Below are 16786 nucleotides of genomic sequence, written 5' to 3'. Positions count from 1 at the left end.
TGTATTGCATACATATATTCGAGGCTGTATTTCACTTTGAGCTTACATATACGTAAGTTTATAAGTATTCTTTAATATTTGTTATTGCCAGGCCTGTGACCACGTACCTGCGTGTACCTCCGCAGGCATTACAGTGCGATTACCATTAATTTTACACGTAATGTTTTACTGGATTAAATATAAATAAATAAATAAATCTGCGTGGATCCAAATGTGACAAATTTCTAAGAGAATTAAGCTGTAGGTTAAAAATGGACGTGGGAATAAAATAAATACAACTAAACTATGATGTTCTTTGTAACATTTTCTTTATTTAAAAAATGAAGAATTTTCAAACGCCTGGACGGCCGATTACTCGCTCTCGAAACCGTCCATGGCAACTGACAATAGCTTTAACAGATTTTTTCTCGGGTTTCCGCACAAAATAATAATAATAATGTTACGTATACGCTCATACAAAAAATTCGCCAACGGATCATCAATCACATACAGTACTTATGTGTTCGCGCGCTCGTACATAACTCGAATAAATACAGCGCTTAAAAGGAAGAAGAGAAAGTGTGTGTGGTGTGTGCCGTTGGGAGAAATTTTTTCCTCCCCTTGTTAGAAAAAATGATTGACCTTTTTACAGATATACGTATAAAGAAAAGGAGAGATTAAGTCGCGCCGGAATCAACAAACGTGGGCCAGAAAACCCGAGGATTTTTGATACAATGCGCGCTGCACTATGACGCCGCTTTAAAAGTAACTAGTCGTTAATAAGAGTAATAATAACCGTAAGAATAGTGATTAAAAATAATAATAATAATCTATGATTAAAAAAACACGTGCAATACATAAATTAAGGTAAAATCATGAATTAAGTAAACCTGCGTGTCTGCGTGAATGTTGTCATAATATTCTCGAGGGGCTCTTTGCGAACAGAAAAACGTATTTCTGTCTTTGTGTCTGTCCGTGATAAAAATAATACGATGTACAGAGCTGAGTTGGGTAAAAACTGGCGCGTGTCATTTAAAAAGAAAGAGAATAAAGAACCGAGCCTCTCCGCTTCCCATTTCTACGCGCACCGCGAAAACAGGAAAATCTCGTCCCGCTTTCCCGGCACGTGCGTTAGAAAAGTGCGCACAGAGAAGAGCGAATAAAATTGTAATGCTTTCGCGGACTGACCTTTTATTCGCTTGTCACAACGAGAACTGTTTATCTTTTGTCACACGCGAGGATTTTCCCGCGAATGCGAAAAGGCACTGTGTTGTCTATTCCCGAGAAGGCGGTAAGCGGTGCGAGGAAAATTCTTCTTGTTTTCGCGCCCGCGATATACTTATAGTGATACGCACAACCTTGAATAATCTCAACAGCTGCTACTGGGCCGGGCCCACGAGACGGACAAAATAGAGAGCCCATACGATGTCGCATGTATAATAGTCATAGTTAATACAATAATAATACGCTTCTGTTGCTACCCTTTACAAATTTCATTATCATAATACTCGCTTGAAATTTTGCGTAATATAGCTGCCTCTGGCTTGTTTCACTTCTTTTCGTTACAAAAATAATACTCTGGTTATTTCGTTTCTCATTTTTTTTATCGCAGAACAAATTTCGCCGCTACAAAAATACAATAATTTCGCTTTGTCTCTCGTTCTCAAGGCTTTTTCGACGCTCGGGACGGAAACGGTGCCCAAGCTTATACACGTACGTTCCTCTTTTCCTCCTTATTACGAAAACTCTTTCAAAATCCCAAAAGAATCGAAGTTGCTAGTACTAACGATAATTAAGTAGAGCGCTGTCTTTGTTAAGTAGCATTGGGCGGAAATTACAAAACTAACGGGGGAGAAGAGAGGTTCGTTGATTAATACGAACGAAAAATAAAAAATCCTCTAAAACCGTGAATTCGGAATACTGACAGAATGTGAGTGAGAGAGAGAGAGAGAGAGAGAGAGAGAGAGAGAGAGAGAGAGCAACGTCTACTCGTCACGCGCAATATAATAAAATAGAAAAAAAGCCTCGTGCGCCCCTTTCTTTGTGTCCTCCTCGACGGCCCTACTAACGGGTCGTCGTTCACATACTTTAATGCCATGTTACTTTTATCGCCTCGGTAAAATACATTATCTCGATTCGCAATAATCGTATCGCATATACTTCAATAACAAAATAGCAATACTCGGTCAATTATGAATAATATATAGTGTGTATAGTGTATATATGTATATATAATCGATAGTGGTTATAGAAAAATATTCTCAGCATTAGAGTAATAGAGAGCTTCCAGAACCAAATAGTTCTCAAATGTGAGTTATTCATGCGTGATTTGTCTCTTTTCGCATGTGTATATATATATTTATATATATACATATATATGTACAAATGAATACGATGCAGGTTCGTCTCATTTTTCATCGAAATTCGTTAATTAGTTGATTAATCGATTAACGAAAAATGCCTACGCGTGTCGACAGAATCGCAGGACTGTCCAATGCCTTTGATGAAATGTATAGCCTTCATTTCGTGTACGAGTTTATCACGAGCGCAAAAGTTGCTGAACTCTCATAATCGTGTATAATAATCGATAGAAGAAACGTGAGTATTTTAAGTATAAGATGACAACGACGTCGAGAATTGGTGTAAATACGTGAAACAATAAGTTAAATAAATAAGGAGAGTTCGCAAAGGCGCGGAGTATATAATTATATATGCATCGTTATTGCTTCGATTTTCTAATCTCGTTCCCTTTCCCTCACAATTATGCTTTGATGCTTGGCTCGAGTATACAATATACGCACACGTTATGTAAGTATAAAGTAGAATAAAAAAACAGAGTAAGGTAAAAATAAGAGAAAGAGAGCGTGAAATGCCTCATCGGTCATTGACTACTTGCAGCGCAGGCATACTCGTCGTACATCAGTGTGATTATTCATACGCTGCTAAAATGTACATACTATTATAAGTTAATAGATCGCGTGCGTCTAGTAGGTAAAGTGTAAACGCTTATAAGGCTCATTTTGATAACGACTACGAACTACACACGGCTCCCGACGACTCGACTCTATACTACTCGCACTGTCTTGTCTCTCGGCACTGTCGAAACGAGTAGAAACGTTGTAGAACTTTATCACTACAGACGAGAGCAGGTTAAAGAAGAGGCGAGAAGAAGAGAGAACTTTGATACTCTTAACTAAGTAATGCTCTATGTTACAGAATACTAAAAACTATTTTTGGCAAAGTACATTAGGTTTATGTAATACAAGGCGCATCATATGCATTGATGCACTGGCCATTTGTTTATTTGTTTATGTTTATTATGCGCTATCTCAAGCGTTTCGTTAACTTTTCTACGAACACCTGTTCTGACTAACATCGAAAGTATTAAATGGTGGATTCTTACTTTATATATATATATATATATCCGTTTCGACAGTGCTCGAGTTGCAATTTTATGGACTTTCGAGGGTTTTTGATGAATCAAGAGAAACAAAGCTAGTGCGAGTAGCAGTAGTAATAAGATTCTGCGACTTGCGAGTTCTCGAAGGGTTACGCATGAATAATATCAATCGAATTATTTTTAAAGTATGACTCGTAATCGAATTTCGCTCTACAAACTATAATTGATTAATTTATTTCTAAGCGAAAGTCCTGTCTTTTATTTGATTTCAATCCTATTACGACGTGACTTTTTGCAGTTTTTAATTTAGAAAACCAAAAAAAATCATACTGCGTAATTTAAAATTGCTTCACTGCCTTTTGAGAATTTCGTGATTTTCTGAGCTTATCAGAAGTTTCGGGAAATTTTCATGGCGACATCCCTACGAACGAGTATTACGACGGGGAATGAGAACAACACACAATTGAGCTCCCCCTTTAACCTTAAGTACACAAGTCTTAAAAGCTCCGATATTTTCTTTAATTTCATGTTTATTTGTTTCGAATCGCCCGATGACCGAGTTAAATATATACGAGTCGACTATACTGTTAATCCTCGAAATCTCTAATGCATATATTGTCATGCTATTTTAAGCTTAAATTACGCGAAAAACATAACTATTAATAAGTAGAGAGAGATTGAGAAAACTAGCTGACTTATATCGTAAGTAAGATAATACTCGTAAAAGCTACCGCCAAAAATATAAAAAAAGAATTAACTACGAAATACAAGCGCTAAAAAAATACTTTTGACAGTATTTTCGCGATAAGTATTATACTTAAGTCAGAGAGCAATGAGTTAATCTTGTCGTGTTTCTTTCATTGAAATTGATAAAAACGATAAAAAAGGCCAATGAAAGGCAGCAAAGGGGCTCTGAAGATACATAAGTTAAAATAATATAAAAAAAAAACGTAATATTCCTGGCAACGAGTTATTTTTGTTATTGGTAAGTGTTCAGTCTCGCTGCTTGTCGACAGAAGAAGCGGCCGCGACTTTGTTGAACTTCCGTAACGAACATGTTTCGAATCTGCTATTCAAAACACGTTTCAATACAAAGTGCTCACAATAAAATGCCCAAAAACCGCTCTAGTTTCTGATTGTTGAGACTTGCAGCGAAAGTAATGAAAGCTTATAATAACGGTTTAGAGAGACAGACTACGCTTTGCATTAATAAAAAGAAAAAACAGATGGATCACCCTATCGTCGATAAAGACTTCTATCTACAAGTGTATATATATATGTGTATGTGTGTGTATATATAAAAAAACTTCAATTGGCTGCGGCTGCCTCGCTTTTTCGTTATTATGTACACGGCTATAACCTGCTCGAGCCTTGCTTGCTAAAAAAGAATTTTCCTGACGCGCGAGCGCATAGAAAATTTTGTATAAAAATATTCATCGACCTCTTACTCTCGTATACGTTTTAAATCTATGTACAAATTGTGTAATAACCACCTGGGTCTTCGCTCGACTTCCACTCTCGTGCTCATCGTTCTGTCAACTTTTAATACTGTGACTTTTATAATATCAATAGATTTCTGTCTTAATTATCATTTCTCGTCTCCTCTGCCTCGCGCTCTCTGTACCAACGTAAAAAAATAGAGATCTTTACGTGTTTCCAGCAGCCAAGCGGCGAGAGAGAGAGAGAGGGAGAGAGAGAGAGAGAGAGAGAGAGAGAGAGAGAGAGAGAGAGGAGTCGTGTGTAAGGTCTTGAACCGAGTTGTCGGTCCTTAGAGAGCTTTTCCATTCGTCTAGGTGAGTTGCGCGTGTCAGTGTGCCTCCTCGGCAAGGGAGGTGGAGACGAGGTTCAGCGGCACGTCCGAAACGTTCTCCTCGTCACCCTCGTCGTCTATGTCGTCGGCATTGTTCTCTTGTTTTACGTGCTGCAATGAGAGAAGGCGAATTCGTTAGACGCTCGTGGCGCGAGAAACAAGTTGGTATCGATCGCGCGTTCGGTACTTACGTGCATCATAAAAGTGCTGAGGGGAATGGTGAAGTTGAGAGGCGAGTTGCCGAGCGGACTAGCGTGGACTCCCGGAGGCACGCCGCCTCCTCGTGCCGCTTGCGGCGGCGTCGTCAGGGCGGCCATCATCAGGTGCGGCTGAATTTGCCGGCGCAGCGCCGCTAGCATGTCCGCGCTCTCCGCGTCCATGGCTTCGGGTTGTTGCTGCTGCTGTTGCTGCTGCTGGGCTGCTAGTGCGGCGTCGCCTTTTTCTGGAGGTGCAGAGAATCGGTTAGTTGTAGCTTTCGAGCGGAGATTACACGGAGAACGAGTAGGAGGCTGAAGGGAGGCTGAATTCGTACTTCGATGCCTAGTGGGCTTCTCGCCCTTGGGCCTACGCCTTCGCGTGTGTATCGTGTCGCGTCTCATGGCGACCGGTCGGTTGACACCGTGCAGCTTGTAGTAGAGGCCACAGGCGTTGCAGACCATCTCGCCCTTCATGTTTCGCCTCCAAATGGTCGTGGTCATGGTGCCGCAGTTTGTGCAGGACATGTCGACCTTCTTGGCCCCGCTGTTTCCGCCGTTGCCACCGACCACGATGCTCTGGTCCATCGCAACCGGCTTCTGATCCTGCTGCAGCTGCGGATCGATAAATGCAAAGTTACGATAAGTTTTTCTCCGCCTCGGACGAGCGAACGAGAATCACGAGAACGAAAATCGCCGGATGCCCACCTTGCCCTTGATCTTGTGCGACCAGGCCGTGAAGTCGTGCGCCTGCTCCTCGAGCATCGAGTCGTGGTGCTGGTACTCGATGGGACTGGTTGGCGCCTTGCTCGGGTAACTCTGCTTCCTGCGACCTTTGGTTTCCTTCCGGCCTCCTCCGCTCGCCGGGCTCGACGGGTTGCTGTCCATGGAGACGCTCTGAAAAGTCAGAAAAGTCGAATTCATCAAAGGCTCTTATCGGAAAATCCCGGGTGCGCAGGCAAACAGGAGGGAAAAGAGGAAGGTAAGTATACGAGAGCAGCAGCAGCCGAGCGTCAGCGGGCCATTAACTCTGGTCTCCGGGAACCGCAAAGAAAACACGGCTGCAGCCTGCGGCCTCCGGAGATAAAGCCCCGACAGGCAGATGCTCGCCGAGTCATCGAAAATGTGTTTGCCCACTGGTCTGCAGAATCCGAAGCTCAAACAAGCCCGGGCGTAATTTCGTTTGCGGAGGCCAACTGCTACAAGTTTGCTTTCTTATCTCTCCGGGAGAGAGAGAGAGAGAGAGAGAGAGAGAGGAGGTAGAGAGGAATGTAAGGCTACCGGAGAACAAACAGACCGAGTTTTCCTAGGCTCTTTAAGCCTTCCGAGGCTCGATTGTTCCTTTAATTCTAGTGTAAACTAATTTCCGCCGCCGAATAATTCCTCGAAGCGCAGCCAGAGGCTGGTATCGGCCATTCGAGTTTCTCCGATTCATCAATCAAAGAATGGACGATGGAGCAGATACGGGAGCGGGCGCCCGACTTTTTTCTCAGGAAAAGCCGTAACTGGATTTTCTCTCCGGCGCGTTTGTTTCCCTCTCGGCAATTCAGTATACGGAAGAGGAGAAACACGGAGCCGGGGGTGGCGGCGCGCGTCGGGCGCGTCGAGCGAGCAACAGGTGCCCTCTCCGCCCTCCCCGGCCGTGGGCCGCCACCCCCGATCCTACAGGTAGCCTGCGCGCTCCTCGCCGTTTAGTTTACGGTCTCCAATAAATAAACGGCCTGCAATAAATAAACCGCGCCGGACGGCCGCGACAGGTATACGCGGGGAGCGGTTTTATGCGTTTATTGATAGCGGCAATAAACGCCCCCGAAAATAAAGTTCCGGAGCCTCGTCGCCGCTGTGCTCGGAAGCGCACCTATAGGCACGTCGGCTAATCACGCGCAGCCGGAGACGCAGGCATCCGAATAAGGACGCGCAGATAAGCGGCTCAGAGAGAGAGAGAGAGAGGGGGAGAGCGTAAAAAACCGGGCAGGTCAGGTGAGGAGCTCCGCGATGCCTTAGGGCACCTCCACAATCGCTCGCTCCGTCGATATGACAAGTCGATCAGCACGCGCCGCTTTCCATTTGCTCTCGGCCGCGACAGCGCCATGACGAAATCCAGGAAGAGCGGCGAACTGCGTCGCAGAATCGCTATCATCGCCGGCGCACACGGCCATAACGGATCCGGCCAAATGCCAATAACAAAGCGAGGCAGAAGGAAGCGGCAGCGGCAGCCAGCGGCGCGCTGATACGAGCAAGCAGGCTATATAATGCGAGGGGGGAAGGAGAGAAGGAGAGAGAGAGCAAAAGAAAGAGCTTCGGCCGATGGAAGCACGGGAGAAGCAGACGAAGGATCCCTCTCTGTGGGTATTGAGGCCGGTCCCACCTGCCCTTGCAGGTAAAACCGAGTCGACCGTTGTGCCGCAGATAATAGATATAGAGGAGGGAGAGAGCGAGAGCAGCCGAAAAAGTCCTTTGTGATAGCTGCTGCTGCTGCTGCTGCTGCTGTTGCTGCTGCCTCGCTCTCTCCCTGCGATGCTGACAAAACCCGAGAGCGGATGCCGCTGCCTGGCTGCCTGCCTGCCTGCCTGTCGGCCGCTTCTCCTTCTCCTTAGCCTGCGCGCAGCATTATTGGACTGAAGGACGAAAATTCGTGCAAATTTCGGGACGATTGCGGTTGCGTAACGCGGCGCGGGCGAAAAACTTTATCGCGCCGAGCTCGAGAGAGGGATAAAGTTTTTCGGGATCGCCGGGAGAAAAAGAGCATCGGAGCTCGGAGATAAGCGCGCGTCGATTCCCCGAACGAATAGCGCGCGAGAGAAAGAAAAAGGTATAGAGACGCAGCCGCCGGGCCTGTTAACAGATGTTCCGAGATAAGTCCCTCTCCCCCTCTCCCCCTCTCTTTCTCTCTTTCTCGCTCGGGGACTATTCAAAGGATTCCTCTGTCTCTCTTTGTATCGCGCTCCTTTGCATTCGGCGGCCGTACCTGTACGCTGGAAACGCTGGAAACGCTGGAAACGCTGGAAACGCTGGAAACGCGTGCGCAGAGGCATGCCTCCCTTTTCCCCGAACGAGCCCCGCCGGGGCTGCTGCTTCTTTATCCGCACGGAGCTTTTGTCGGGGGCGCGCCAAGTGATTTTCCCCACTCCGGGTACCTGCGGCCCGAGCGCCGGCGGACTCTCTTTTTCCGGGCCTGCGCGCTCAATGGAGCGAAACCTCGGCGTGATAATGGCCCTAAAGGCGCTTTTACGAGGCTTCAGGGAAATTCGATTGGCCTTGATTTCGCCGGACGGCCGCCGCTTTCTTTGGCCGGGGGGCGCAGGTATGCGCGCGGCCCTCCACCCGGCTCTAGTACATTATGCTACGCAGGCTCCTTCGGATGCCTCAATTTCTTCTTCGTCTTCGCTCTCGTTCACCGTTCACGGCCCCGGCGGCGGATTGTCTTTGGGCGGAGGCGCTCCTGCGGATTTATTGTTGGACGGACGCTGAACCGAAATGTAACCGCTGGGAGATTTGAGGTTCGCCTGCGCCGTGCAAAATGCTCGGCAGAAAATTCCGATGTGCGGGCGCATGACGAAGAGACAATCGCAGGGAGCGTTCCCCGCCCCCGGAAAACCGAGAGCGGCCCGTCGATAAACAGCCTCGTAAAGTTTTCGCGCAGGTGCGAAGAAGCATCGGCGGCTCTGCAGCCCCTCCGTGACAATAAGCTCTCCGGGAGAGGTCTTTCGGGACAACGGTTATTCCGCGCGGACCGTTGCAACGACAATAGACGACCCTGCGACAGGCCGAAATTATCACGGACTGCACCGAGATAAGGTTATAGAAAAGCGGATGAGAGGCGAGGCCGAACAATGACCTGGAAATCCCTCCGAGTGTCGGCGTAATTTACGGCAGGTACGCTTTCCCGAAAAGCCGGCCGCCGGCCGGAGCTCGTTTGTTGCACCGGAGGGACGGACACACCTGAGCGTGTACAGCAATCGCGCTGTGCACCATTCACCCCTTTTTTCCTCTCCTCTCGGGCACTCTCGGGGATTACGCTCGCTGCCTCCCGCAAGGGTTACCGAGAATTTCGCGTCGGCTCCCGACTATTATTGTCGCACGCAGGTGCTCCCGAGGAGCTGCCGCTGTGCCGCTGCAGAAACGCGAAGCGCGGCCAAGAGTCCATCGCGCCGAGCAACTCACCTTGGTGTCGAGCCTGGCAGCGATGTTGGTACGGTTGCCGAGGACGGCAGCGGCCGCTGGATGGCAGTCGGCCGGGGTGACGAGGGTCGGCGCGCCCTGGGTATCCCGGTAGAAGCGGATCCGAGGGGCCGCCGCGGCCGCCATCGCCGCGGCCGCGGCCGCAGCCTCGACCGAGCCGATGCCGCCCGAGAGCTGCCGGTTGTTGATGAGCGAGCGCAGCAGGTTCGTCGCCTCGCCGGCGAAGCCGTTGTTGCTCGGCTTGTCGCCGTTTGTCCGCGTGATCTCCAGGTTGCGGTTGCTGTAAACGATCAATGGCTGTTAGATAGGCACTTGACTCGCATGGCGACGAGACGGAGAGCGAATGAACTAACCTCGCGAGCGCTTGCCAGAGCTTGGTGGTCTCCTGGTCGACCTGGGTGTCGGAGCAGTTGCTCTCCGGCGTGTCCATTCTGTTGATGGGGCTGGCGGCGTTGGGGTTGCCGGCCGGCGGGCTGCTGCTGCTGCTGCTCCCCCGGTTCTCCTGCTTCATGAGGCCGTCGAGGCTGTCGCCGGCGCTGCCCTCGACCTTGCTCCTCTTGTTGGTGCTCATGTCGTAGCCGTTCTCCTCGGCGTCCTCGCCGCCGCTCTCCTCGATCTCGAGCCTGTCCGGGTCGGAGTCGTTGGAGCAGCTGTCGTCCTGCTCGAGGCTCGGCTCCTCCTGGACGATCCGCTGGACGTGCGACTGGACCGGCGGGGGCTGCGTCGTCTGGTGGCTGCGGGCCTGCTGCGGCGGGGTCGTGACGCTGCTCACCGGGCTGCCGTTGGCCTCGTCGTTGAAGAGGGTCTTGTTCAGCTGGATGAAGGACTGCAGCGAGCTCAGCTCGCTCGGCGACTTGGCAGTGCTGAGTGACTTTTCCTGCGAGGTTCGGAGAAGCGGATTAGTATACTTTGGCCGCGAATGCTCATCCCCGCGCGTCCCGAAGCGTCGATGGAGCGCAGAGCGGCGGAGAGACGAGCCCTGCGCGCATAATCGCCGCCGCGGCTCGCCCATCCAAGCCGACTTCCTGTCTCCGATCCGTACGCTGCAGCACGCATCGGCCACGGCCGCTCGCGCACCTACACCTCGCTCGGCTACTCGCGCGGGTAAAAGCAATCCGGCCCTGGCGCGTCGCGTCGATTAGCTGGTAACTCGCGTACGCGGCGCGCGCTATACTCGCCGAGTCAACTCTCTTCCGAGTAATGATGCAACCGGGAATGTGCAGCATGTGCAGCATGTGCCGCATGTGCAGGCGGCGGCGCGGCGGTCTCTCTCTCTATACGCGATTGCGATCGCGCCGATAAGGCACTCGCGTTATTTCTTCTGCGGCGCGACAGCTGTTCACTGCAGAGCACGCGGCGCGCAGATCGGGCAAATTCGGAGGCTGAGTAACGTAAATAACGATGAGCTCACGCGGTACAGTTTTTTCCGTCGCGCGCCGAAAGCTCCCTCGCGCTGATAGTGCGCGATTGCAGCCGCGGGAGCTTTGAAATGAGCGCGCGGCCGATTGCGTAAGAGAGCGCTCGAGCTGCGGCGCAAGGACTCCCTTCGCCCGCGAATAATGAGCCTCCGATGGCTTATCTTCTATCTTATCGCGGCAGCCTCAGCGGCGGCGGACTTTGATGCAAAGGACGCTCGAGCGAGCCGCGCGGCTGAGATCATAGGCCAATTTGTTACGTAGCAGCTCTCGATAACGCGATGGCGATACACGTACCAGGTTCTCGTGGGAGAATTGCTTGGCGTAGTCCAGGTACTGTTTGAGTATGACGTCCGACTTGCGGGAGACCTCCCGGAAGTTGTGCAGCACGTCGAGCTTGTAGACGCACCTGTGGCAGATGATGGGCGGCAGCGAGTCACCATCTTTTACCTGAAAGTCCAAACGACGCAGTGCATGAGTATTCGTTGTCGGGATCGAAAGCTCGCGCCGTCCCCGTCGACGGCGTTTAACTTTAGCTTATCTCGGCGCATGGGGTGGCGCTATATTTAGCGGAGCAGCAGCCCACAGGACGGCTCCCGCGAGGATATTCGCCGCGACTTCAGAATCCGCGAGCAGCCTTATTTATATTTATACCGCGCGCGCGCGCTGCTGCAGCGCAGCTCGAGGCGAGCCGCGATTGATAGCGAGAGCCGAGAAGCGCTGCAGAGACGAAATTGAAACCAGATTCGAGACTTGCTCAATGGAGAGAGCGAACCGAGAGGGGGGATTTTCGCGGAATCCGAGCCCTTTCTGCGTCAACACATGCGAGCGGGGCTGGCCGCGCAAATCCGAGCGGAGATCCGATGAGGAATCGGTGGCGCGCAGTCCCGATAATGACGTCAGACAGAGCCGCAGTACGGCGGCGGCCTGATATAGGTATAGGCCGCGCGCGCGCGTTGCTTCATTCGATAGACGGGACAATGACTCCGAGCATTTCGCTGTAGGAAGTGATTGCGAAACTCTCTCTCTCTCTCTCGTTGTCGTGGCTCGTGCGCGCGCGCGCGCGCCGGGCTTTTTGAAAATTCGTAACGGGCTCGTCTCGTCCTTTTAAACGCGCGACGAGTGTCACTCAGGGCAGGCAAGTCCGAATGGATCATCGGCACGCAGCCTCCGAAAAGAGAGCCATCCGGAGCCGTGAAATGCGCGCCTCTGATGCACACATAAAGAGTAGGCATATAGACGGCGCGCAGCGGCAGCAGAAGAAGCAGACAATGCGAGCGCGAGCGCAAGAGAGTAGAGAGAGAGAGAGAGAGAGAGAGAGAGAGATAAAGCCCGGCAGCAGCGCGGCGGCGGCGGCGGCGGCGGCGACAGGAGAGGGAGACGCCAGCGTGAAACCTGATAAGAGGGGCCTGCCAAATAAGGAGGTCCCTTCCCCCCTTTTACGCCGCCGCCGCTATCCCCACCGATCGACTGCTCGTAGCAGCGGCCGTGTGTGCGCGAGGCACGCAGCCAGCAGTAGCGGCGGCGAGGAACGCCAGGAGAGCGAGATAGCAGATAAGGGGCACGTCTCGAGCGAGCGAGAGAGACGAGCCGAGGAGAGAGGGCCGCGGGGTGGGGGGTAATGATGTGACTAAATCGGGTACGCCGCGAAGAGAGAGAGAGAGAGAGAGACGACGGCGGCCCCCGAGTTTTCGGTGATGCCCGATTGCGACGATTGATACCGCCGGCAGCGTCTCCGTGGCTACTTTTTAATGAACCGCTCTCCGCGCTGTGTGTACCTTTCGAACCGGCTTCTGGCCGTTCGCTCTCTTGGAACGGATTACGGATATACCTACAATACACCCACCCCCCCCTCTCTCTCTCTCTCTCTCTCTCTCTCTATCACCGCCGCACGAAACTTGGAAAGTTTTTATCAAACCTAATCGGTCGCGCGCTAACGAAGCTCTACATAACGGTCAATCCGAGGCGCGGCTGATTCATTCTTTCGAAAAATCCCCGACTCCTGCGCACGGGGGACGAACTGCTCTCTCGGCGTTATCTCGCGCGAGATGCACACCGCGGGCCGCGTACAGTTTTAGACGCCGCTGTTCGAGAAAAAATTTTGGTCGCGAGCGCGCACGTGAGTCACTTGCTCCATATCGGCCCGGCTAAATTTGGAATCGCGTATCATGCCCGCGAGGGAGATACGGACAAGAAAAAGACGCGGATGATGCATCGATAAATTATGCATCCCGTCGTTATCGTTCCGCGCGTCCGTTATTGCAATGCAAATAAAGACTGTGCGGCCGCGACGCTCTGCTTTTTATAAGCGCGAAAATAAGACATATCGTCCCGTGGAAAACAATGCGCCGGTTGTAGTTTGCAAGCGCGTTTCGCGCTCCCCTCAAAACGTTGCATCAGTGCGAGAGACGGTGCGATTCATCATAAGGATCCGTTATAAAATGCCCGCTGATTTGGCCGCGCGCACAAACAAGCGAGCGACAGTCGCGTCGATTTCTCGGCGCGCGAGAAAATACTCCTCAGCTGCTGCTGCTGCCCACGTGAAAAAGAGCTTATCAGCGCTCCAGAGCCGCGGGCGAAGGTACACGCTCACGTCAGTCTCTCATACACTCTCGTATCTCGTACACGTTCGTAAGAGGAGAGCGGCTCGCGAGTGCTTATCTCGCGGGCACATCTCCCGTGTGCCAAACTTTCTCTCTCTCTCTCTCTCTCTCTCTCTCTCTCTCTCTCCCCGCGTGTCGCGAGCCGCCGCCGCCGCCGCCGCCGCCGCCGCTCTCCTTCCTACTCCGGCGGCCGCCGTCTCGCGTGGGTATCGAGCAGCCCGTGCCCGTGCTCTCTTTGTGGCTCGCGCGTATACGTGTGTCCCGCTCCGATATCTCGCCGACTCTCGCCTGTGCTGTGCCTATATGGCGTTTTGTCGACGGTTCGATTCGGGGATTCCGCTTGTCACGGATGACGCACTGTCGAAGCTCCGAAAACACCTCGCAACCTCCAGCGGGGGACGGCGCGAATCCGCGTATCTCGATTTCTTTCTCTCCCGACGAGGAGCGAGAATAATAATGAGGCCGCCGCGAGGGAGAGGGACGAATTAAGGAGAAAGGTTGCGAGACACGCGAGATTCCTTTATCAATCCTCGTCCCCCTCTCTCTCTCTCTCTCTCTGGCGCTCGCATTGTTCTCGCTACTTTTTGCCGGAGCGGCGCAGCAGGGCCGAGGGAGAAGCAAAAAACCCCAGCTCGGGCAGAACGAGGCTCACGGAATTTCGCCGGACTTCCGGTTACCCCCGTGAGATTGGTTTATAATCGGTGTTCCATAACGAGCGGGCCCATTCGCGAAAATCCAGCGCCGAGCATTTTTCTCCCCGAAACTTTTCGGGCCCGCGACAAAGATAGAGCAGTAAAAAATGACTAAGCCAGCGCCGGCAGGAGAAAGTAGGATCATTAAAAAAAAGTCGAGCGCTTTTTGAACGGCTGACGAGGCGCGCGAGTGAGCGAGCGAGCGAGCGAGCGCTGCAGTGACGCAATTAAAATTCGTCGCTCCAATTTAATTCCGTGAGGTTTAGATTTTCGTTAGAGCGCGCGGGCTACGCGAGAAGAATATAAAGAGACTCTCGCAATTTCCAAACTCGCCGGATCGTAGCCAAATCGTTATCCGTACCAATAACGGCGGGCCCTTTAAAGGCCTCTTTTCCGAATGGCGATGGCCCGCAAGAGAGAGGAGAAGAGGAAGCGCAGAAAAGGGAAGAAGGAGAAGAATATATCGGCTGCCGGACGAAGAGCGAGGAGGGAGCAGGAAGACGAAAAGCGCCCCAGATGTCGAGCGATAATGCTGCCGAGACCGGATGGATGAAGGCTCCTCCTCCGCCCCGAGAAAACGCTTATTTTCGGAAGCGTCTTCCACTCCGAGTCGATTCTTTATCGCGCCGCTAACGATAATCGTAAACGTCGAATCGCTCGTTCGGCTAATCGTAAAATCTCGCCGATCGTCGAAAGAATAAATACGCTCCTGTGCAGCGCGACTCGCCGCTTGTAAATCAGGCTAAATCAACACGTTTTTCCTTATCTCCGTCAAATATTGTTCCAATCGGTACGCGGCCGCCAGCTTCCGTAAACAAGAAAAGGCTCGAGAAAAGGTGCGAAGCGTAATTAGCCAACTGATAAAAGGAGCAGAGTAGAGAGAGAGAGAGAGAGAGAGAGAGAGAGAGAGAGTCGCGAGCGAGGAAGAAAGCGCACGAGATAAAAATAACTCGGCGGCGTTATCTGCGAGCAGTTCGCGAGATGCCGCTGACCCAGAAAAGCTCGGAAGCCCCTTATCGGGCCGACCTTGCTCGGCTTATCTAACTCACAACAAACGCCCGGATATGCATTCCTCGCGCTCGGCTAATCACGTCTCTCTCCTTGCGCTGCACCGCGATGCACGCTGCAGGAGATCAGCAGCACAGGTAGGAGTCGCGCGACCGAGTGGTCGAAGCGATTCGCGTGACCCATATTCCTTATCGCGGCGAGACGCCCGCGCCGAGGACGAGCCGTGAGCGAGACTCGCAGGTGCGGACAAGTAGGTAGCCGATTCGGCAGGTAAGCATCGACGGCGGCAGCTGCTGGAAAAGGGACGAGAGAAACGGCCGTGCGACAGCGAACCTAACCTCAAAGGAGGCGCGGGAGAGTCACGGAATCGCGGGGCTGGCTCCGTCTCTCGAGTCCGCTTTGACAGCTGTATCGGGCGACGAGAAATCGACAAAGGGTAAGCGTAAACAAGGTCAACGGCTGCGGAGCGATGAGCATAAGTAAGAGTCGACGCGACGTCGATCTGGGCACTTACCGCAATGGAGAGGCAGGTGAGTATCTTGTCGGCGAAGTTGCGCTGCGTGCCCTCCTCCTCGAAGATGGACAGTTTGACACCGTCCGCCGAGAGGCAGAGTCTGCAGAGCTCGTAGAACTTGCCCGGTACATCGAACATAGTGCTGGTCGCCCCCTAACCTCCAGTCTCGAACTTGGTCGTGCTCGTCGTCGTCGTCGTCGTCGTCGCGCACTTGAAACACACTGGCACAGCACTATTGAACTCTCGGTGGGACGCGCAGCTGCGTCTCCGTCTCGAGTTGCTGCTGCTGCTGCTGCATGTACACACTGCACACACACTCGCGCTCTCGCTCGCACGTATATGTACGTGCACTGCAAGGCCCGATGACTCCGAGGGCCAGCTAGTTCAAGACTCGTTAGACGTTTCCGCAGGTTCTTATCAACGGCAGTGGCAACGTCGGCGACGGCGGCGGCAGCCTCATGATCCGGGCTTTCTTCTTCCTTTCCTATTCCCTCGCCTCCTCCGCAGTGCGCGCGTATAAAGTATTATCTGTCGCGTGCCAACTGCTACTGCCGCTGCACTGGCTGCGAGGCCTGCGAGAAGAAAGATGAGACAAGAGACGAAAGGAGTTCGTGTCTATAAGTACGTCGTGCGTGCAAGAGAGGAGCGGCGACGGCTGCGGCGACGCGCGCGGAGCCGAGGGAGAGACTGCCGAGCTGCTCGGCCAAACACAGACGCACGGACTGCCGATGCCGCCGTCCCCGCCGTCCCTCTCCACTCCCCTCTCCGCTCGCACAGCCGGAGGATAGGATAGAGAGGTGCGCGCGTTGCTTTGCTTACTTCCTTTTCCTCGCCAAGCTGCTGTACACAGTAGACTGTAGCTCTGATACACTGCGGCTATAGGTAATTTACCCGAGCGCGCACCATACATACCTATAACTTGTTGGTATACAATCCTCGGCTGCGCGGCTCTTGTCAGTATAGCTGCAGGTACGACCTCCTCTCGCCAT

General features: G+C 52.1%; 1 protein-coding gene across 1 annotated transcript; it reads right to left on the bottom strand.

The window, feature by feature from the left end:
• Positions 1–291: 291 nt before the first annotated feature.
• Positions 292–16528, bottom strand: LOC100678172 (box A-binding factor). The gene is made up of 8 exons (XM_003425537.4): positions 15798–16528; positions 11278–11430; positions 9919–10442; positions 9548–9845; positions 6092–6280; positions 5722–5998; positions 5381–5631; positions 292–5300 (listed from the first exon to the last, which is right to left on the bottom strand). The coding sequence occupies exons 1-8, from the start codon at positions 15933–15935 to the stop codon at positions 5187–5189; spliced, it is 1944 nt and encodes a 647-aa protein (XP_003425585.1). The 5' UTR covers positions 15936–16528; the 3' UTR covers positions 292–5186.
• Between the last annotated feature and the right edge of the window lie 258 nt (positions 16529–16786).

This window comes from Nasonia vitripennis, chromosome 1 (assembly GCF_009193385.2).
Source record: "Nasonia vitripennis strain AsymCx chromosome 1, Nvit_psr_1.1, whole genome shotgun sequence".
In the NCBI taxonomy this organism is placed as follows: Eukaryota; Metazoa; Arthropoda; class Insecta; order Hymenoptera; family Pteromalidae; genus Nasonia; species Nasonia vitripennis.
This window is presented reverse-complemented; position numbering and strand designations above follow the sequence as displayed.